The sequence below is a fragment of the Phaseolus vulgaris genome, chromosome 6 (assembly GCF_000499845.2).
Source record: "Phaseolus vulgaris cultivar G19833 chromosome 6, P. vulgaris v2.0, whole genome shotgun sequence".
NCBI lineage: Eukaryota > Viridiplantae > Streptophyta > Magnoliopsida > Fabales > Fabaceae > Phaseolus > Phaseolus vulgaris.
In genome coordinates this window covers 25,792,293-25,815,521 of record NC_023754.2, presented here as the reverse complement: position 1 = coordinate 25,815,521, position 23,229 = coordinate 25,792,293, and the positions used below count along the sequence as shown (strand labels likewise).

Sequence of the window (23,229 nt, the reverse complement as noted above, 5' to 3'; positions counted from 1 at the left end):
AATCAATTATTGCCTTACATTGATTTTTATTGTTTAGGGAATTATTTTTCGCTAAAATATCTATACTGCTTATTTCTCTTAAATTGTCTATTTATTCTCAAAGTTTTTACTAAATATGATCTTAAACTGTTGATTTAATGAAAAATTTGATATTTATATTTCACAAAATTTGTATTTTTTTTAATTCTTATAGTAAATTTAGTTTTGATTTTTAATTATAGGTAAATTTGGTTCTTATTATTTTTTAGATAATTTTGACCCTTTATTTTTTTTAGATTGTTAACTTTATTCAGTTTTTAATTCAATTACTCGGAAGTTCTTTTGAATTTTAAAATCACACAATAAAATTTTATTAAAAAATGAATTATAATTATGGTACTTTTACAAAATTGTGAAAACAGATCAGCTATTGAATATGATAATTTTTTAAACTATTAAAATTAAAAATTAAAGAATATTTTTTTTTTAAAAAATAACAGACCAAAATTACTGGTAAATTAAAAATTAAGAAACTAAAATTTAAAAAGATAGAAGCCAGAATTCCATATTTTACAAAATACAAATATCAAAAGTCTAAACAATTCCCACCTTTCATTTCAAATATACGTGTACTCTTCATGTTCATGGAGAGAGATAAAATCCAGGACACTCACCTGATCTGATAAATTCCATATTTTGTTTTGTAAAATGATATTTTGAGACTTAAACCTCCCTCTACCCTCCAATAAATATTAATATTTTAATTATTTATAATTTTTTAATTTTGAAAATTATTTTAATATTTTGTATTTTAATTATATTTTTATTAAGGATTTTTTTTTTATTTTTATATATTTTGTATTTTAATTATATTTTTATTAAGGATTTTATTTTTATTTTTTTAATTACAAATATTAATATTTTATAGTGAGTGTAAAGTGAAACAAGATGTCAAAATATCATCTTTCTATCTTTTCAGTTTTTTTCTCTTTAATTTCAATCTAATATTGTATTTTGATTATATTTTTATTAAGGAATTTTTTATTAATTTTTTTAATTATAAATATTAATATTTTGTAGTGAGTATAAAGTGAAACAGAATATCAAAATATCATCCCTTTTCTTGGGTCATGATATTTTGACACTCTGTTCTACCTTACACTTACAACCAAATATTAATATTTGTGATAAAAGAATTAAAAAAAACATTTTCTTAATAAAAATATAAATAAAATGTAAAATGTTAAAATAATTTTTAAAAATTAAAAATAATTAAAATATTAATATTTATTGAAGTGTAAGGTGAGTGTAAAAAAAACATTTTTTTATTATTATTAACAAACTGTAAATCATTCATATTTTATATTAACAGAGTTCTACATCTTCAGGAATTGAGCAGATGCTGCCCACAGCTTACAGAAGTTCTCTATCAATCTTATAAAAATGCCTTCCCTTCTAAATGGCACACATGAAAACACTAAGGTGTGTTTCCATTTACAACAAAGCAAACATTTATTCTTCAATTATCCTCAAAACATTAAATGATAGAAGCTACTACATATTCTTGAACGTGGCTAACTTCAACGCGTCAAAAGCACATCTCATTCAAGAGTGAGAACACGTGGCATTGTGGAGCAAAAGCGAAGAACTGAAGCTTAATTTAGAGGAAGCCACGTCAAACACCAAATGGTTGTCCTGCAACTGATATCCTCCGATCACAATTGAAGCTTTCACAAAAGACATTACAGGCTCTGTCCCTCCATCAACAAATGCCAGACATGCAACATTTTCCTTTGCCATAACCATCGAATTGGCTCCATGAATACTCCACTGTGCTCCCCCTTGCAGCACCAGATCAATAGTTGGCACAACTAGTCCTGTTGCAGAATTACCAATTTTTGTTGAATCGAAGCATGCCTCAAATGGTGCCACTGCTGCTACTTTCTTTAATCTTATGTCGGAGGCTTTCTTGAGGAAATCGCGAAGGAAAGGCTTGTAGACAGAGGTTTGTAATTCAGTGAATGGACTCATGGTACTAATCTTGGTGCCCCCATTTCCCTTCTTGTCAATAGACAAAAGGGAAGGCTTTAGGTTCACAACATGCCCATCAATCTTAACTGCTTTCACGTCAATGAAGTATTCGTTGGAAGCAACACCGTCCACAGATATAGGACCTGTGGAAATGGGGTTGACAATGAGAGGGGTGGTTTGGAGAAATTTGGATATTCCTTGAGGATATTCCCCAGTTCCAACAAGCAAGTTGGTGAAACCTTGGTGGTTTAAAGAGGGTAGACAGAGAGAAAACTTGGAAGGAAGCTTATTAGCGGATGCAAGCTGAATTGGTAATGCAAATTGCGACCTTGAAAGGCCAATAATTCCTCTGCTGTTTTTGGGTAAGCCATTTAGCGGTGACTCGTCATTGGTGAAGGATGTGAATCCATCTGTGTCAATACAGCTAGAAAGCAAGCCAGACACTTTCTGTTGAACAATGAATATGAAATCTTCAGCTAAGCCACCACCGAAAATGAACTTTGCTAATGGATTGATTGTGTTAGCGGGACATGTGTTGTTTGTGCAACCTGGTTTGAAGGGACCATTGCAGCCAACACATCCAACGTCGGGGCATTGCTTTGAGCCACAAGCAATAGGACGGTAGGAAGAAGAATTGTAATGAGTGTTACAGTCATACCATAGGTTTTCTCCAGCAAGATCAATGGTGAGATCAAAGTTGTGCCTAGGAGTTCCTACACCAACTGAAGTGTAGAACAAATTGGTTGCAGGGTCTTTCTTAATGGGAAGGATAAAGGGGTGAGGCTTGGTGCTGGGAGCATGAGATGCTGATAAGCAACAAACTGAGAAAAGGGGTATTGAGATTAGGAAGAAATGGATGGCAAAAGAGGAAGACATTGCTAAGAGAATGATAATGAATGTTGCGGTGTGTGTAATACAGAAGGCTAAGTTTTCCTTTTATAGGAAGCAGGATGCAGAGCATATCATACGAAGAAGTTCAATTAATAATGATATTTAAGATTGCTGTTTGGTCAAAAAGGATGGCTATATAATCCAGACTTTATATTTTGGATACTAATCTAACACAGCTGGCATACATAGGTTGTCCTCCGAAAGGGAAAGGGAAAAAGGATAAACTTGGATTCTTAAATAAAATACTGTTTCATCTTTGAAAATTATAAATAAATGTCAATAGTTTTGGCAATATTCATATAACATTCATAAAAGATTAATTGCATTTCTCTATAATTTTCTACAATATAAATTATCGTATAATTGTAACTTTAATTTAACAAAATAATTATTTTTATTCTATTCTTTTTGCAAACAATTAATGTTTAGAAAAGTAAATGATTTGGTTAGGAAGAAAGTAATTGATACTTACTAACAAAGATATCAGTTACCCAAATTTTATTCTTAAAATAGTTGAACTCAAACGAACAAATTCATGTTTTTTAGCTCACCGAAGCTAAAAAAACTATAGGTACAAAAATGACATGTTGCTATTTTCCCTCCATCAACAAATGGCAGGCATGCAACATTTTACTTTCCTAATACCATCCGATTAGCTCCATGAATAGTCCATTGCACTCCTTCTTGTAGCACTAGATCCACAGTTGGCACAACAAAACCAGTTATGGAATTGCCAATACTTCTTGAATCGAATCATGCCTCAAATGCTACTCTCTTCAGCCTTCTATCTGCAGCTTTCTTGAGGAAATCTCTAACAAAAGGCTTATAGACAAAACTTTGCAATTCAACAAAACTAGTGACGGTGTTAATTTTGGCTGCCCTCGTTGCCCTTCCCATCTATGACAACGGAGAAGGCTTTAAGTTCACAACATTGTCATCAATCTTAATTGATTTTACATCAATGAAGTATTCAGTAGATGGAACACTTTCCTCAAACAAAGTACCTATTAGTTTTGTGTATCTCATATAAATAAATAAATAAAAAAGTGATATATTTTATTAATAAAAAATTGTTAAAAATTGTGTACTATATTTACATAGCATATAAAAAAATAAAAGATAAAAAGAAAATAATAGAGCAGTTATACTTATTGTTATAATTGATAGAGTAGTTTTAAGTGATAAAATAGTGTCGATATGTGTAAGGCCCATAAGGCCCAAACTTATCCTTTTTAAAGGACCTTTGAATATATGAATGGTTTTGTTGCCCTAGATTTACTCTAGATTTTGGTGCATGTGATGCTGATAAGCATGATGAAAGTGAAAAAAGGGTAATAGAGAAAACAATGACAATGAAGTGAAGGGTATAAGAAGTCATTTTAGAGGAAGGCGTGAGGGTCTGTTGCATGTAACTAAAGTCATTACATTTATGACTCTTTGATCATATTATTGGTAGTGTTTGGTCAAAGAGGATGGCTCTGTGGTGTAAATGCTCAACTACTTTAATTGGGCCTCACTCGCCCAGACTTGGTCCTTCACATCAACGCAACTAGCCATACCATACCAATGAATTTTTAATATCTAAAAGGATCACTCTTTTGAATATTTCATATGCAATTACGTGAATGATATATTTAGTGATTTGGCTTTTCTTTGTTCATAGTCCCAAAGTTTGATTATTTTTTTCTATTATTTATTTTATTTTATTTAGTCATTTTATTCTCTTATTTTATACTGTATTCGTGAAATTCATGTGATATTTCTTTGTACAATCAAACAATATTGCAAAAATTTATTATCGTATTTATCATATATAATAGTTTCAATTTTATCCAAAGTAAATGAATATAGGTTTAATGAAATTTAAATCCAAACTTCAATTAGATTAAAATAATCTAAATTAATTTGATAATGGATATAAAATTTAAATCGAATCCTAGCAAGGTATTGAGGATAATAAATGCTATGTTCTTCTTTTATAGCTAGCGAGGCCTTAGGGCCCATTGCATATAATGACTCTTTGATCATATTATTAATTAGTAGGGCTTCTTCAAAGAGGATGGGTCAATGGTGTCAATACTCAACTTGTTCTCATACCACTTCTCCATGCAGTTTCAAACTACTGGGTTCATAAATTCATCTATTGTGTGTGTGACTTAGTCCTTTATTCAAACAAAAATTCTTCTCTTTATTTCTAATAATTAAAAAATAATAATTTATGATTTGACGGTGAAAATATAATATTTATAAAAATAGTTTAAATATTTTTTATTTTTTATACGCAACATCCTTTATTTAAAATTTTTGAAATTAAAATTGTTCTTATCAGAAATGTAAATGTATTCGGAAAATATTGTAGTGAATTTTCAGATCTCGGTATTTCTCTATAAGGTTGGTTTCCAAATAAAGGAGATGTTTACTTGAAAAGGACTTTCTCATGTTTAAGTGTATAGGTCAAATATGAGTGTATTAAACAAGATATTTTTAAGAAAAATTGTTTTTATAAATACTTCCGATAATGACTTTCAAATTGACCTTGTGATAATCCTTATAGAAAACTGATAATCACCACTAAAGACATTTCTAACTTTGCAACGGATAGCTACAAAAAATTAGTTTATGTAATATTTAAAATGCAAATAATAAATACTCTACTAAAATATTTTTATCCTTTATCAACTTTTGTAAATGTCTTATTTTTATTTTGAGATTATGGAATATTGATCTTAGGGATACTAGTACATTGTTGGTCTAATAGCTGATATGCCAGTTGTCATAATATGTACCTATTTTGGAACGAGACATAACTAACGAAACAAAGAAAAGAAACTACATAAGGATGTTTATTTTTAAAACTAAACTTTCTGAAGTTTAATTCTAAAAGTGTTTATTTTTAAATTAAATTTCAAAGTAAGATCTAAAAACATTCCAATCTTAAATTAATTAATTCTTTAGTATAAGAGAATTAAATATTTTAGAAACTAAATTTATTAAAGTGAGAAGTCACTTCCAGGATCTTTTTCAGAATTAAATAGGAGTAATTTCAAATTAACAGTTACAAAATAAAGAGCAATGTTCTTCAAACACAATTATCAGTGCATTCTCATAATTTACCAACCACGATAATGCATAATGCGGGTAAATTCGTTATGAAGTACCATTTACACTTTTATTTCTCCATTTAGCATATTTTTATTTTTATTTTCCTATCTAGTACCATTTTGTTTTTATTTCCTTATTTAACACTCTTTTATTTTTTATTTTCATATCTAGCACCATTTCAAAAATAAATAAATAATAAATTAATTTTTTTTGATAATTTTAATTTTAAATGTATTAAAAAATAAATATTTTTAATGTTTAAAATAATTAGAAATATAATTATTAGAAATATAATTAATGAATAAAAAAATGAATTTTTATAAAATAAAAAATTTAAAATGTTTAGTTTAAAAATTATTTTTTTAAGAATGAAGAAAATAAAAAAATTAAACTTTACAACAACATAAAAGTTGAATCTATAAACATAAATTAATATTTATTTTTATTATTATTGATGATGTAATCATGTTAATTTCAAGTAAAAAATACATGACATAATTATAAAAAAACCAAGTTGAATAAGGACTGATATGGACATAAGAGAACAACATGATCGAACAAAAAAATGTTCATATTATCAAATACCATGACACACATAAAGAACATGTCCCAACATTACTGGATTGTGCACTTCTCGTCATTAATTATGTTTCATTTCGCACAAACTATTTAATGTACCATTGAAGAAAATATTAAATGAATGACAATCTTTCATTTATTTTTCCTTTTATGATCAACATATACTTATTTAGTATCATCTTATATCTCTTATATTTATCTTATTTGGACTTTTTTTTATATATTTTATCTTTATCTTATTTTGTTTTGCCTTTATTTTATATCTTTTATGTTTTTAGTTTTTTTTTTTCTGTCACTCTTTATTTATTTCTGTTTTTTTGTTTTTATTTGATTGTTGTTGTTTTTATTTTCTAGACTTATTTATTTTTGCATTTTTTCTTCTCATTTTTAAGCATTAAGGGTAACATTTGCATTAGTTTTTTTTTTTTTTAGGATTTTGCATTTAAGGTAAACACTTCAATATTATTTGTGTGTCCTCTATTAATTAATACTAATTAATTTGTTTTTTTTATAATTATATCATGTATTTTTTTACTTGAAATTAACATATTAAATCCTCAATAATAATAAAAATAAATATTAATTTATGTTTATAGATTCAACTTTTATGTTATTGTAGGGTTTAATTTTTTATTTTCTTCATTTAAAAAAAAAATAATTTTAAACTAAACATTTTAAATTTATTACTTCTTTATTTTTATTTTGTAAAAACTCATTTTTTTATTCATTAATTATATTTCTAACTATTTTAAACATTAAAAATACTTATTTTTTAATACATTCAAAATTAAAATTATCAAAATAATAATAATTTATTATTTATTTTTGAAATTGTGCTAGATAGAGAAATAAAAAATAAAAAGATGCTAGATAGAGAAATAAAAACAAAAAGGTATTAGATAGGGAATTAAAAACAAAAGAGTGCTAGATGGAGAAATAAAAGTGTAAATGATGCTAAATAGAAAATTGAGCCGTCATAATGCATTCCCTGTTATCCAATTATCATGCTCGTCCTTATTATTAAAAAAAATCAAAAGAAAAACAATTAAACAAGTCGTGTTTTTTTATAGCGATTTAAAATAAAAAAAAAAGTTAAAATTATAACAAAGTTATATTTTTAAACATGTTTTTACACACAAAAAATTGATGTATAAACTTAAAAGCAAGAATTCAATAAAAAAAATTCTGAAATATATAAATCTAAAATCATGTTTGGATGTACTATTTCAAAAATTTAAATTAATACTTTGAAACATAACTTACACATTTTTATAAAAGAATAAAAAATAATAAATCTAAAATAGAAAAAACTGATCCATACCCACTTGTACCGAAAGTTTCTGACACAGAAAAATTAGCATTTTTTTTTTGGAAATTATCTTTTGACACCATTATTCATTACAGAAAAATGATTCTTTAACTGTGTATAAAACAAAACCCTCTATTTTACAACCTATTATTATAATATAATAAAAGTTATATTAAAATATGAAAAAAATATAATTAAAATAATGAGTGTTGAAGTACATTATTTTTTTTTGAACAATGTGAAAGCAGTGGCACTCTTCATTAAAAGCAAACAACTTTGTTATTTTACTCCTCGAAATCCAAAGATAGTTTCAATTACATATTCTTGAAGGAGTCATAAGCACATGTGATTCTATGATTCAAGAGCGAGAGCACGTGGCATTATGGAGCAAAAGTGATGAACTGAAGCTTAATTTAGAGGAAGCCAGATCAAACACCAAATGGTTGTCCTGCAACTGATATCCTCCGATCACAATTGAAGCTTTCACAGAAGACATTCTAGGCTCTGTCCCTCCATCAACAATTGCCAGACATGCAACATTTTTCTTTGCCATAACCATGGAATTGGCTCCATGAATACTCCACTGTGCTCCCCCTTGCAGCACCAGATCAATAGTTGGCACAACTAGTCCTGTTGCGGAATTACCAATTCTGGTTGAATCAAAGCATGCCTCAAATGGTGCCACTGCTGCCACTTTCTTTAATCTTCTGTCGGAGGCTTTCTTGAGGAAATCGCGAAGGAAAGGCTTGTAGACAGAGGTTTGTAATTCAGTGAATGGACTCATGGTACTAATCTTGGTGCCCCCATTTCCCTTCTTGTCAATAGACAAAAGAGAAGGCTTTAGGTTCACCACATGCCCATCAATCTTAACTGCTTTCACGTCAATGAAGTATTCCTTGGAAGCAACACCGTCCACAGATATAGGACCTGTGGAAATGGGGTTGACAATGAGAGGGGTGGTTTGGAGAAATTTGGATATTCCCAGAGGATGTTCCCCAGTTCCAACAAGCAAGTTGGTGAAACCTTGGTGGTTTAAAGAGGGTAAACAGAGAGAAAACTTGGAAGGAAGCTTATTAGCGGATGCAAGCTGAATTGTTAATGCAAGCTGGGACTTTGAAAGGCCTATAATTCCTCTGCTGTTTTTGGGTAAGCCATGTAGAGGTGACTCGTCATTGGAGAAGGGTCGGAATCCATCTGTGTCAAGACAGCCAGAAAGCAAGCCAGACACTTTCTGTTGAACAATGAATATGAAATCCTTAGCTAAGCCACCACTACCGAAAAGGAACTTTGCTAATGGATTGATTGTATTAGAAGGACATGTGTTGTTTGTGCAACCTGGTTTGAAGGGGCCACTGCAGCCAACACATCCAACATCGGGGCATTGCTTTGAGCCACAAGCGATAGGACGGTAGGAAGAAGAGTTGTAATGAGTGTTACAGTCATACCATAGGTTTTCTCCAGCAAGATCAATGGTTAGATCAAAGTTGTGCCTAGGAGTTCCTACACCAACTGAAGTGTAGAACAGATTGGTTGCAGGATCTTTCTTAATGGGAAGGATAAAGGGGTGAGGCTTGGTGTTGGGAGCATGAGATGCTGATAAGCAACAAACTGAGAAAAGGGGTAATGAGATTAGGAAGAAATGGATGGCAAAAGAGGAAGACATTGCTAAGAGAATGATAATGAATGGTGTTGGTGTGTGTAATACAGAATGCTGAGTTCTCTTTTTATAGGAAGAATGATGGAGGGGATATCAATATATTATTGGAAAATGTTTTGTTAACACATCTTTGTCCACTAACACATACATACTTAGATGTCGTAGATGTGATTTTGGGTGAAGATGTGGAAGGTTTTTTTTAAATTCTGATGGGAGTTATGTTATGTGTCATTTTTGTAAGAGTGCAAGAGTTTAATGTTTGAGTACGGAAGCGAAAGAGTTTTAAATGAAAGGAAAGGTCGAACAAAAGAGAGAAAGAAGCAACGGCCTCATCAAATGGAGGGACAAAGAAGGAGGGGAAAGCACAAAACAATCAGTAAACAAGCGAAACACAAACCATAAACGTTTTTATTGTGCGGTTGTCGTTGCTTCTTTGTTTATTGTTCAAGTATTCAGCGTTATTGGGTCATATATTACACCGATTAGATGACTTAACTGGTGTAATACGCATATATTACACCGGTTGAATGACTTTAACGATGTAATATACTCATCAATGATGACTCTCTATTATATCATTATATTATTATTTTAATTATTTTTCTTTTATATTTTAATTTTAATATAAATTATTGATATATATTATTGTATTATTCAAATAGGTTGTAAAGTGAGAGTGTTTTGTTTTATATAATATGAAAGAATATTTTTCTATATGTTATTCATGGTGCTGGTTTTTACTTTTTCGTCAGTAACAGATGGCTAATGCAGATACATCTGGCATAGGTGCTGTCTCAGAAAGGGAAAAGATACATGCTTTGGTTCTTAAACAATGGGACGCTGCATTTGATTTAGTTTGTAATACTCAAAGATTATCTGAATATGTTTGACATTATTTTTTTTTTTAATTAACTAAAATTCATCTTAAATTTAAATTAACTAAAAAAATTATAATATATATTTCTAATTCAAATTTAGTTTAATTTTTAAACTGAAATTCAAATGCATATTTATTCTTTTAAAAATGATAGAGCTCAATTACATTCATAAAAGAAAATAGATTATTTGGGTAATATAAATTATTATGAGACAAATGTAACTTTAATTTTAGATAAAGTGAGAGTTTTTAAAGGAAAAGGGATTCTAGGTAGAAATATCCTAATTAAGATTTGCATTCCGTAGTACTTGTAAATCTTAATGTCAAAGTCAAAGTCAAAATAAGACAAATTGGTACGTGAGAAATTCACTGTTTTGAAATACCGGGTGCTCTTATGCAAAATTATCTTCAAATAGGTTTGAGTTTTAACATAAATAATTAAGCTATTACAAAACTTTATAAAGATGACTCTGGGCATGTGCATTCTCTTTGTTTAGGATAGTAAAGGGGTAGCACCCTCTTTTATTCACAACATTAAGATTCACACCTTCCTCAACCAACACTTGTACCGTCTCCACATCGCCACTCTCCACCGCCATATGCAAGGGCACGTGACCTTCCTCGTCTTCAAATTCCAAGTCCAAACCCGCTAATTCAATAAGCACCTTCATCACATCCTTGTGCCCTTTAAAAGCCGCTGCATGAAGCGCCGTCAAACCATATTGATCACGATACTTCACACTCCCACCACCTCTTCGCAACAGTGCCTTCACTTCATTCGCCTCTCCATTCCTCGAACCTTCAAATATTGCTTCTCCCACCTCCACCACTTCTCTCTGAGCACAACAAAAATATGAAAACAGAGCATTATAAGTGATGGGCCAATTAGGTTGGGTTGTTCGCTTTCACTTACAGTTGTGTTCGTATCTTCCGCCACGTGTACTTCATCAGAGGCGTTGGGGCTGGGGACTATTCTCAAGCCGGCTTCCAGGAGGAGGTGGACCATGTCGTCCGGCTCCTGCAGCTTTGTGGCGGCGCCGAGGAGCTACTCGGCTTCGGCGGGTGACAAATCCGCGAGCATGGAACGCTGTCGTTTGATTAGGTTTCTAACCGCGTCCAATTCTCCGCGCGTGACGGCATCGTTAAGGAGGAAGGGTCCCACGAAGGCCACCTTCAGTTTGATGTCCCGAGTTTTGAATCCGTAGGGGCGAGAGGCGAACCACGAGTTGATGGAGTCGGGGTGAGTGGACCCGGACGAGTTGGCGGCGAACTCGGCGGTTTTCACGAGGAAGCGGTTGGAGGGGGAGCGAGGGAAGGAGCGAGGGAGATGAGACTGCGGCTTAAGGATGACTTTGAAGGTGGCGAAGGATAAAGGGAGAATGAGTCCACAGGGTGGGTTGACAGAAACTTTTTTGGCGATGAGGTTTGGATCTTGAAAGCCACTGGTGAGATTGGGTTTAGAGAGCGAAGCCGCACGTGGCTCGGCATTTGCAGTTGAGTGCGAACTCTATTCGCACCTCTGCGGGCTCGCACACTTCCACCAGTGCCTCCTCCATCTACCAAAGCTCTCTCTCTGCGAGATTGGGATTGGGCTTGGTAGTTGGTGAGTGAAGTATAGATGGAACAATGAAAATGAGAGTCACGTGACAATGTGATGCGCGTGTCCATTTTTTATGGGTTTTTACCTTTTTCTAACGAATTCATCTTCGATGAACAAAAAACGAGAAAAATCGTTGACATGTGGAGCCCACTCTAACAGTCGGGAGTGAGTAAACATCACTGCTACTCCTGTTATAGTCATGCTTGTAGCACGGGAAAATTCGGTGCACTGAGGGTAGCTCTTTGTTTGCCACATTCGTTGTTAGCAATAGGCGTGTTTGTTGTTACTTGCTGCATTACATTATAAGACATTACATCTGCGGGTAGAGAGTGTTGCAATGCGAAGCGGAGGAGGGAGTTTTTTTTGCAAGGTTTGCTTTCAAATTCTTCTATCTTTGCCTTTTCTAATTTAAGATAATAAGAGGTTTTGCTACTTTGGTGAATTGTATATACAGATAGTTTAATTTCTCTTGTATTGAAGATGTTTACTCACACCAGCTTCTTGCCTGGAAGGCTCCTCTTGGTCAAATATGTCCGTTTCTGCTCTGTATTTATTATAAGTTATAACTCTGATCCCAACTGTTCTCTGTTTTCTGTTACATCACTGATTCTATTTCTTTGTTTATGTGAAGCAAAGAGATCCTGAACCCATCGGTTCCTATGGCTCTTAGACTTTCTGGAATTCTCATGGGTGCTCCACAATTTTATCTTCTGTTTCAATTTCTATTTCAGTTAATAGGTAGAAATGTAGCGTATCTCCGCGCCTCTGCTTACTGGTTGTTGCATTTTTATCAGGAGTGGTGACTGTGTATGAGAGAAAAGTGAAGCTCCTTTATGGTAAACTTTGAATCCCTGTTTTCATGATTAACCTAACATTGTAACATTAAAATGTTGAAAGTCCTTTACAATTCTTTACTTTTACCCGTTTTCTGGTACGCAAGCTTAACTTTGACATTTTCTAAAAACAAATAAAAAAAATAAAATTCACACATTATATTTTCATATTCTACTATATAATTAAAAAACAACATACAACACTTACTTAGTTTCGTGGTTAAAAGTATACAACACTTACTTGGTTTCGTGGTTAAAAGTAAAAATGAAAGAGAGAAAAATATGCAATTTTACCATCTCAACAAATTTTATTTTGCAATGTTTAATTTTGAATTTAAATTTTTTTAATTAAAAATAGTGTTATCTCTTCTTATCCTTTTGAAATATAAAGTTTTAACTACTCACAAATGTCTCCTTTTATACATTTTTAAAATAATAAAATAAAAATAAAGGGAGAAATCCATATATATAGATGGGTGATGTAGATGTATAGAGTGAAAAAAGTTATATATAGAGAGACAATACATAATTTAGAAGAGAGAGATAAAGAGATACAATAAATAATTTAGAAAGAGAGAGGGATAAAGAGATACAATAAATAATTTAGAAAGAGAGAGAGATAAAGAGATACAATACATAATTTAGAAAGTTCTACATTTTCCTGCTAGCAATTGTAGCAGATGCTGAGCACAGCTTACAGAAGTTCTCTATCAATCTTAGAAAAAATTCTACCCCTCTAAATGGCACACATGAAAACGCTAAGGTGTGTTTCCATTTACAACAAAGCAAACATTTATTCTTCAATTATCCTCAAAGCATTGAAAGATAGAAGCTACTAGCTACATGTTCTTCAACGTGGCTAACTTCAACGCGTCAAAAACACACATCTCATTCAAGAGTGAGAACACGTGGCATTGTGGAGCAACAGCGAAGAACTGAAGCTTAATTTAGAGGAAGCCACGTCAAACACCAAATGGTTGTCCTGCAACTGATATCCTCCGATCACAATTGAAGCTTTCACAAAAGACATTACAGGCTCTGTCCCTCCATCAACAAATGCCAGACATGCAACATTTTCCTTTGCCATAACCATGGAATTGGCTCCATGAATACTCCACTTTGCTCCCCCTTGCAGCACTAGATCAATAGTTGGCACAACTAGTCCTGTTGCGGAATTACCAATTTTTGTTGAATCGAAGCATGCCTCAAATGGTGCCACTGCTGCCACTTTCTTTAATCTTCTTTCGGAGGCTTTCTTGAGGAAATCGCGAAGGAAAGGCTTGTAGACAGAGGTTTGTAATTCAGTGAAAGGACTCATGGTACTAATCTTGGTGCCCCCATTTCCGTTCTTGTCAATAGACAAAAGGGAAGGCTTTAGGTTCACAACATGCCCATCAATCTTAACTGCTTTCACGTCAATGAAGTATTCGTTGGAAGCAACACCTTCCACAGATCTCGGACCTGTGGAAATGGGGTTGACAATGAGAGGGGTGGTTTGGAGAAATTTGGATATTCCCAGAGGATGTTTCCCAGTTCCAACAAGCAAGTTGGTGAAACCTTGGTGGTTTAAAGAGGGTAAACAGAGAGAAAACTTGGAAGGAAGCTTATTAGTGGATGCAAGCTGAATTGGTAATGCATGCTGCGACTTTGAGAAGCCTGCAATTCCTCTGCTGTTTTTGGGTAAGCCATCTAGAGGTGTCTCGTTATCGGTGAAGGATGGGAATCGATCGGTGTCAATACAGCTAGAAAGCAAGCCAGACACTTTCTGTTGAACAATGAATATGAAATCCTTAGCTAAGCCACCACCGAAAAGGAATTTTGCTAATGGATTGACTGTGTTAGCAGGACATGTGTTGTTTGTGCAACCTGGTTTGAAGGGGCCGTTGCAGCCAACACATCCAACGTCGGGGCATTGCTTTGAGCCACAAGCGATAGGACGGTAGGAAGAAGAGTTGTAATGAGTGTTACAGTCGTACCATAGGTTTTCTCCAGCAAGATCAATGGTTAGATCAAAGTTGTGCCTAGGAGTTCCTACACCAACTGAAGTGTAGAACAGATTGGTTGCAGGGTCTTTCTTAATGGGAAGGATAAATGGGTGTGGTTTGGTGTTGGGAGCATGAGATGCTGATAAGCAACAAACTGAGAAAAGGGGTAATGAGATTAGGAAGAAATGGATGACAAAAGAGGAAAACATTGCTAAGAGAAAGATAATGAATGGTGTTGGTGTGTGTAATAGAGAATGCCGAGTTCTCCTTTTATAGGAAGAATGATGGAGAGCATATGATATGGAGAAGATCTAGTAATAATGATATTTATGATTGCTGGTCGGTCAAAAAGGACGTCCATACAATGCAGACTTCATATTTTGGATACTAGTCTGTCTAACACAGCTGGCATATATAGGTTGTCCTCCTACGAAAGGGAAATGGATAAACTTGGGTTCTTAAATAAAAAACTATTTCATCTTTCAAAATTATAAATAAATGCCAATAGTTTCGGCAATATTCATATAACATTCGTAAGAGATTCATTGCGTTTTTCTATAATTTTCTATAATATCAATTATTATCGTATAAATGTAAGTGATATAGACTTAGTAACAAAACCATCAGTGGCCCAATTTTTTTTCTTAAAATAGTTAAACTCAAACGAACAAAATCACGTTTTTTTTTTATCTCAGCGAAGCTAAAAAAAAATACAATTTAAAAAAATCGTCGTATATATAAGAGAATTAGACATTTACTTTAATAAAGCTAAGTATGGCTAGTTAACATTATTCATTTTTTAAAATTAAAATCATGTCATACGCAAATTAAAAAAACCATATGCAAAACTTTAACAAAAAAATTCTACTATCAAATTAAGTGTAAGCTAATATTAATCTATAACAAAAAATATTTTTCCGACAAATGAAAAAAAAAATGTCAAATCAAAGTCTACATGATTATTGATGGAATAACATGTCATTATATTTTCTTTATATTTTTTCTTAGGCGAAATATGCAGAGATCTTTTAATAGGCTAAATATTTTTGTCCTTATAAATATGGGAAAAAAATTAGCCTCTTAGTTTTTCAAAAGTAAACTTTTTGTCCTTTATTTTTAAAATGGGTCATAATAAATTTATTCAAAGCCGTGAATTTGAACATAGGAAATGGTTAAAAAAATTTAAACAGATTCTCTAGTTAATTTTAAACAGATGAAATATGTATAAGAAACTGCAATTTCTAGGTGAATTGAAGGTTCTCTCCAAAGACAGCCACTGTCCATGACTTTATCCCATTCCAACATTTCTTTTTCCACTGAAACAAAGCCTATTAAGAAAGTACTTTCATAACTTACTTCTCATGACACCCCATACGTCACCAAAAACGTCATTTTGTCCGTAAAAATACTTTCTAAAATCTGAAACACATTCTTAAATTATAGAATATGCTAAAAGCACATTTCAAAATTTTATAATACATTCTAAAATCTGAAATACATTCCAAATTATAAAATATGCTCAAAGCACATTTCAAATTTTATAATTCAGAATTTAAATTTTTAATTTAACATACTTGCAGAATTCAAAAAGAAAAATCAAATATCTTTTGAATTCTACAATTCATAATATTTTTTTTCTAAGAAAAATTCAACAGGGATTATGAGTTATAAAATCCAAGATATTCCCAAATCTAACTATAATTCAAAATCTTTTTTTTTTAATTTTTATATTTTAAATTGTAGAATTTAAAAAATATTTTCGAATTTAAAATTACCTTTCTAAATTTTACAATAAAAATCTTATTTTTTTTCTTAAGGAAAATATATTGTGGATTAGGGTTTAAGGAAACATTCTAGATTATAAAATCCGAAAACCGAAAATACAGCGGCCACTCGAGCGGGGCAAGAGGGGCAGAGTGAAGTTACCATTTGAGGAGCAGATGTCCCGGCTGGTAAGGGAAATGAATGAAAGAAGCTTCTCCAATAGGAGGCATGTGTTGAGCATTTGTTTCCTTTGGCAGCTGAAGTTCCAGTGCCATTTTAGTTCTATAATCCAGATTTTTGTCCTATCACCCATTCCAAAATGAAAAGATATTTGAAGTATAGGGTGTCAGAAGAAGCTATGAAGGTGCAGGAAGAAATAACCTGAAAGTAAATGAAGAATTTGGCTTTTCGAGGAAAGAAATGTATAGTAAAATTCCGTTTAGGTGCTGAAGAACCTAACATGTAATTATCACGGCTGAACTTGCATACTTGCCGGCCAGCTTCAACCGAGCTTGCAGATACCATAGCATAAATTTTCCACATTTTCCGTGATTTAATTAAGCTTCACATCGTAGCTGTTATGGCACTTTGAAACCTCATTTGTAGTTGCCAATTCAATGAAACCCCATTTTCTATCATTTAGAAATAACAGTAGTAGCTACGTAGGAAGGCTATAAAGTTTAAACAACAAAGAAGAGGGTAGCTCTAGAAAATCTAATTAATCAACTGCCAATTCAATTTTTGCCAATTTGTTCTGGAAGTTTAAGATACAAAACTGCACTTCTAACTGATAAAATTTAATAACTGAAGAAAAGTAAACAAATATGAGATACAGAAGACAGGTGGTGCCATTCAAGTCTAAAAAAATATAAGCCAAAATTAACAAAAATCCAAGAGACACACCGGGCTACATGTACATGCACCGTGTATGCCAAAATTGGAATACCTCATTAAAACGCTTTCAAGGCATACAATCAGCTTTTGCTCTGGAAATATGTATTTCTACTCATCTGTCACGCATCCGCTAGAAGCAGATTTCACATTTTTAATATACTGGGCCAGGACAAACAATGTAGGATTAGAAACACTGGGAAGAAAAAATTACTAACAAAAGTGTAGATCATATTTCGATATATAAAAGGTATCGACGTGCATATTTAAATTTATCCAGAGCTAAAAAACAAATACACATTTAATCATCTACTAAAGAAGAAAAAAAATGCAATTTCCCATCCCAATATCTCTCAGTTGTTATTCTTAAGTGCTTCATGTTGCTTCAATGACACCCATCCTTTGGAAGTTCTTAGATTTTTTCTTAATTTAATTGTGTTTGACCACAGCGACACAAACTTAGAAAATCCATGACCCAGGACAAATCTACCCATAGCCAAGAAAACTAGATTGTAACAGCTGAAAATAGGAGGACCAGAGAGTAGTATTCATATCACATGGATTGAAATGTATAGAGACCTCCATAAAGTTAAGGCTACTTTTTTCCTTCCAATAGTTTCAAACCACATACCTTGTACAGAGCTCCTTGGTTAGCTTTATATGGAGGAGCAGTCCACTGTTTCCTGCGTGCCTCCATCTCCTCATCTGATACCAAAGCATCAATTCTCCTTTTCTGGACGTCAACGTTGATTATGTCTCCATTTTTAATCAAGCCAATTGGACCACCTTCCTATAAAATCAATCAAGCTAGTAAAGCATTATAACATGATCTTCAACATTTAAAATCCGACATAGTACTATTGCACCCAATACAATTAAATAGCTTGAATGTTGGAACTAAACTGCGTTTCCAAAGAACAAAGTTTAATACCAAAAGGCAGGCCTAGATGGTTTTAGAAGTATAATTTTTTTCTAAATGGACAAACACACTACGATTACTTCCTCTGAATGAACTGCAAAAGTGTGGATAGTAATTCCAAAAGATTGCTAAAGCAACTTCTCTGGTCCCTTGAAAAGAAAGTATTGCACAATATACAATCATTGGCATTGATTAGAAATATTTCTTTCTCACTCGAGTGTCTTAAGTTTCCTCACAATTAATTTCCTTTAATCATTTGATATGTTGTTCTCACTCTTAACACTACTGCTAAGAATCTCAAGAACAGTCATTTTGGCCACTCACAGGGTTTAGAGACGAAACAAACCAGGTGCTTCTCATAACACTGATACAAACAGTACTTATGAGCAGAAAGTTAAAAAGACTTTAGCTTGACCATGCAACATATTATTACTTGTGGTAAACATTTTTACTAATAATTAAGTGCAGGGACTAATTATGACAAGCATTTAGGGTAATAACTTACACATATCAAACAGTTCATACACTATGCATCTGATTATAAAAAATATTCAATTCACCTGTGCTTCTGGGCATATATGGCCAACCACAAATCCATGTGAACCTCCTGAAAATCTTCCATCAGTCAATAATGCAACTTCCTGCAATATCAAAAGACAATAGCTTAAGAAATGTCAATCCACATAGGTTCATTATCATGATTCATAATGCTTGAAGCAAGGCCTTTCAGTTTCTACTAAAATAATAATGGCCGGAGAATCTCTGTACATGTGTTTGGCTAAATAGAAATTTAAAAATAAGCACTCAGGTCAATTGAGTTTGTAATAATGAAGATAAAACTCAACAGGTCAGTTAACACATTCCATAGTCATAATGGACAGGACACTATTACAAACTAAGTAAATAGAATAAAAAAGACGCAAAACAAACCTTTCCAAGCCCTGCACCCATTATTGCACTTGTTGGTGTTAACATCTCAGGCATGCCTGGACCACCCTTGGGCCCCTCTCCCCTAATTACAACCACTTTACCCTGAAGAAATAGAAACACAAAAAATCTTATGTCCAATTTTCCATTTTACCTGTCACCTATTGTGGTTATATCCATGTCAAACCAAACAAATACTGCAACAAAATTGCGAAATAGATAGCAATCAATTCAACCAAATTAGTGATCTGTATAGTTCCAAAGAAAGATTTGGCAACATGCACCAGAATCAGAACAAAGGTTAATCACTGAGACTAACAGTTAAAATAGAAGGAACAAACCTAGTTCTTGTTGCTGCTCAACAAAAAAATATATACAATTCAGAAAAACGTTGAAAAATGCCATTTCTCTTGAATAGTTACTTATTTTAAAAAGATAAAAACCTATAGTCTAACAAGTAAACCCTTATGACTAGAGTGATAGTGTGCCTTTGCAAACATTATTTCTTTATGATCTTGATTTGTGAAATTGATTTATGTTTAAGTTATTTTTCTCAAAAGGAAGCTTGTAAAAAAAATTATATGTAAAATTTTCAATCCAATACCAAAGGTTGACAAGCACACATGAAATAGAAGAACTTTTGGACATTGCAATTCTTGATACTTCATTCAAACCATCTTCAGTCTTTTGACAGCCCTACAGCTAGAATTGTCCTTATATGCTGAGTTTTAGGTGAAACAGGAAAAAAAAACCTTAAAACTAGAAGGATCCTCTGAAATGGCAGAAATCATCGCCTCCTCTCCTTCAAACACAAGTGCAGGACCTGTTGAATAATACTTGTATTAATAAAAAAATGTGATAAGGGAAGATATAATTTGCAAATCAAATCTTTTAGATATTCAAGAAAAGAGGGCATGAAAGTTCACCAGAAAAGTACAGTCCTTCTTTTCCAGTAATTTTAGCAACGGAACCCTGTGGTGCAAGGTTTCCATATAATATTTGAATGTGACCTGTCTTCTTGATGGGATTTTCTAGTGGCCTTATTATTTCCTGAATCATGCATCACAGAAAAATTGCAATTTGTCAAGAGATCAATTTATTAGAAAAAGATACAGTTCAACGGAAACATCATACTCATACCTGCCCTTTGGACAAAGGAGGGACAAGTTCTGTATTTTCAGCAAGGGTCTTTCCAGTGACTAGAGAGGAGGTATATGTATGTTAGAGATAAGTGTAACTTTTGGAAATTAACCTTCTGTTCTTAACAGACTAAACACAAAGGCATGTAACATACCAGTTAAACAGTCACCATCTAAAAGGCCTTGCTCAAGAAGGTAGCGGATAACTGCAGGGGTCCCTCCAATCTACAAAAGAGAAGTAAAAAAAATAAGAATTTTGAGCAAGAATAATAATGACAAAAGAGCATATACATCATATGACTGGGACAAATTGATCAGAGAAGCAATGCTCAATTATTTAACAAAAGCATCAATTGCATACCTTGTGAAGGTCTTCCATGACATATTTCCCACTAGGCTTAAGATCTGCAATGAAAGGAATCTCATCGCTAACCTTCTGAAAATCATCAAGAGTCAACTCAATGCCAACAGACCTGCCAAAATGATTACACTTGAGGTTTCCTCTCAGTATTATTTTATAACAACAGGATCCCTGGCATCAAACTTCACTCACTTGGCCATAGCAATTAAATGTAGCACAGCATTAGTAGATCCACCAAGTGCCATAACTATAACCATTGCATTACGTAGTGATTTACGAGTAATGATATCTCGGGGCTTCAAGTCCATCTTCAGTAACTCAAGTAGATATTTCCCAGCTAACCGACACTCATCCAACTTCAGTGGATCCTCAGCTGGTGTAGATGAGCTGCAGGAACAACAAATAAAGGTAAGCACATTTCTAAAAGAAAACAGAAGAGAAACTTACACATAACTTACCTATAGGGAAGAGACATTCCCATAGCTTCTATTGCAGAAGCCATGGTATTAGCTGTATACATGCCACCACAAGCCCCAGCACCAGGGCAAGAGTTGCGAATAACATTTTGTCTTTGATCCTCACTAATTGATCCACTCACAAATTCTCCATAGCACTAAAGGAAAACCAGAAATTAATGGAACATGATTAACTACATTTGCATTAGCTCGACAGTACACATCAAACCTTGATGTTCAGGAAAAACAAATTTATATTTTAGAGTATATTTCCTATGTTAAAATGAGTGCAAAATAAAAGGAGGAGAAAACAATTCACCACAAACAATGAAGAGATGGGATGATATTAAAAAGAAAAAGTCTTCTTACCTGAAAGGCAGACACTATATCAAACGTATTGCCCTGAAAATGACCAGGCTGAAACAAAAAATAACAATAATAAAAATTAGAACGAAGATGAAAGACAACACCTGACTCAAAAACCACATAAAAAGGGGGAGGGGGATGAATATTCCCACACCACGTTCTCTTTCATCTCCTTTTTCACATAATTTTCCTCCTATCTCTTTCTTCTTCTATGAAGACACAACTCATCGCATCTGTTACCTTATCCTCTTCTATTATATATTCCTTTCTCTTCTTTCCACCTCCTTCCAACTCATTTGGTGTATACCATTTTACATTTTCCGAAAGAAAAATACCACTCCCAATAAAAATAAATAAACTATCAGTAACCTACAGTAACGGAACAACAGCAAAAAAGTTACACATGTAGCAATAGCACATTCAGCTCAGAGAAAATTATTAATTAGAAAAATGGCCAAATTCAAGACAATGGATACAATTAAAGTGATTTTACCTTTATAGTCCCCCCATAAACCATGATACTAGGTCTGTTGAGCCTGCCCATGGCAATGATAGTACCTGGCATCTGTAAAAGCGTAAGATACACATACACACACATAACATCAAGAGCGAAAACGCGGCGCGGGTCTTACATTTTTGTCACAGCCGGGAATGGAAATGTTAGCGTCGTACCACTGCGCAGCCATAACGGTTTCGATGCTATCGGCAATGAGGTCCCTGGACTGCAAGCTGTAGCACATACCTCTGGTGCCCATGGATATGGCGTCGCTGACGCCGACGGTGTTGAAGCGGAAGGGAACCATGCCGGCGGCGGCCACACCTTCGCGGACAGCTTCGGAGAGGCTGAGGAGATGCATGTTGCATGTGTTTCCCTCATACCAGACCGAGGAGACGCCGACCTGCGGTTTCGCCATGTCCTCCTCGGAGAGTCCTACGCCGTAGAGAACCGCCTGAGACGCGCCCTGCGACTTCGGCTCCGTGATTCGGGAACTGTACTTGTTCAACTTGGCCGCATCGGTGGCGGTGTCCACCGCAATGGAGGCTCGGACGGAGAGAGAACATGAACGAGAATTCGATCTGACAGATTTCGGCGAAATGGGGATAACGGTGTAAGTCGGAGAGAAGAGTGTGGACTGCATGCTGAAGTGAAAGAGAGGCGCAACGCAAAACACTTCAAAGGGTTTTAGGGAAAGAGATTACAGAGGTTCCGTTCCACCACTAGTGCGCGCACGGGAAGACTCTCTTTAATAGTGTGATACTTCGTCGTTTTATCTTTTCAGAACTTTAGTGGAGCTCTGATGAGCTTCATTTCTTACACTCCTGTTTTTATTTAAGATCACGTGCGTTTAATTTTTGGAAAAAATATGTTTTCTGTCAAATTTAAATATATTAGTAATATGGGCTTGCTTTCCAGCGAAGGTTGGGCTTCAATTACACCCCCCATCTTTGTGCTCTACACAAAAAGAAGTTGAGTATTTCTTCCTGCACCCTATCAAACTTCTTCATTCACCCATCAATTTTTAAAAATAATGTTTTACCTTTTCTTTAAATGACTTTCAAATTA

At 33.5% G+C, this 23,229-nt stretch overlaps 5 protein-coding genes across 5 annotated transcripts; all 5 read right to left on the bottom strand.

Annotated features, from left to right (window-relative positions):
• Positions 1–1,288: 1,288 nt before the first annotated feature.
• LOC137832264 (probable aspartic proteinase GIP2) lies at positions 1,289–3,004 on the bottom strand. The gene has a single exon (XM_068640325.1). It carries the CDS (start codon positions 2,884–2,886, stop codon positions 1,585–1,587), a length of 1,302 nt encoding a protein of 433 aa, XP_068496426.1. The 5' UTR covers positions 2,887–3,004; the 3' UTR covers positions 1,289–1,584.
• Positions 3,005–8,151: 5,147 nt separating this feature from the next.
• On the bottom strand, positions 8,152–9,602 carry LOC137832262 (probable aspartic proteinase GIP2). Its single transcript, XM_068640322.1, has one exon. It carries the CDS (start codon positions 9,552–9,554, stop codon positions 8,250–8,252), a length of 1,305 nt encoding a protein of 434 aa, XP_068496423.1. The 5' UTR covers positions 9,555–9,602; the 3' UTR covers positions 8,152–8,249.
• Positions 9,603–10,790: 1,188 nt separating this feature from the next.
• On the bottom strand, positions 10,791–12,048 carry LOC137832261 (protein VAPYRIN-like). The gene is made up of 2 exons (XM_068640321.1): positions 11,339–12,048; positions 10,791–11,261 (listed from the first exon to the last, which is right to left on the bottom strand). Exons 1-2 carry the CDS (start codon positions 11,429–11,431, stop codon positions 10,872–10,874), a joined length of 483 nt encoding a protein of 160 aa, XP_068496422.1. The 5' UTR covers positions 11,432–12,048; the 3' UTR covers positions 10,791–10,871.
• Positions 12,049–13,460: 1,412 nt separating this feature from the next.
• LOC137832260 (probable aspartic proteinase GIP2) lies at positions 13,461–15,473 on the bottom strand. The gene has a single exon (XM_068640320.1). The coding sequence runs from the start codon at positions 15,050–15,052 to the stop codon at positions 13,751–13,753; it is 1,302 nt and encodes a 433-aa protein (XP_068496421.1). The 5' UTR covers positions 15,053–15,473; the 3' UTR covers positions 13,461–13,750.
• Positions 15,474–17,307: 1,834 nt separating this feature from the next.
• On the bottom strand, positions 17,308–22,997 carry LOC137832259 (dihydroxy-acid dehydratase, chloroplastic). Its single transcript, XM_068640319.1, has 14 exons — positions 22,298–22,997; positions 22,159–22,230; positions 21,669–21,716; positions 21,303–21,457; positions 21,037–21,231; positions 20,845–20,956; positions 20,639–20,708; positions 20,485–20,543; positions 20,271–20,394; positions 20,097–20,167; positions 19,348–19,449; positions 18,978–19,058; positions 18,130–18,288; positions 17,308–17,660 (listed from the first exon to the last, which is right to left on the bottom strand). Exons 1-14 carry the CDS (start codon positions 22,802–22,804, stop codon positions 17,610–17,612), a joined length of 1,806 nt encoding a protein of 601 aa, XP_068496420.1. The 5' UTR covers positions 22,805–22,997; the 3' UTR covers positions 17,308–17,609.
• Positions 22,998–23,229: the final 232 nt, after the last annotated feature.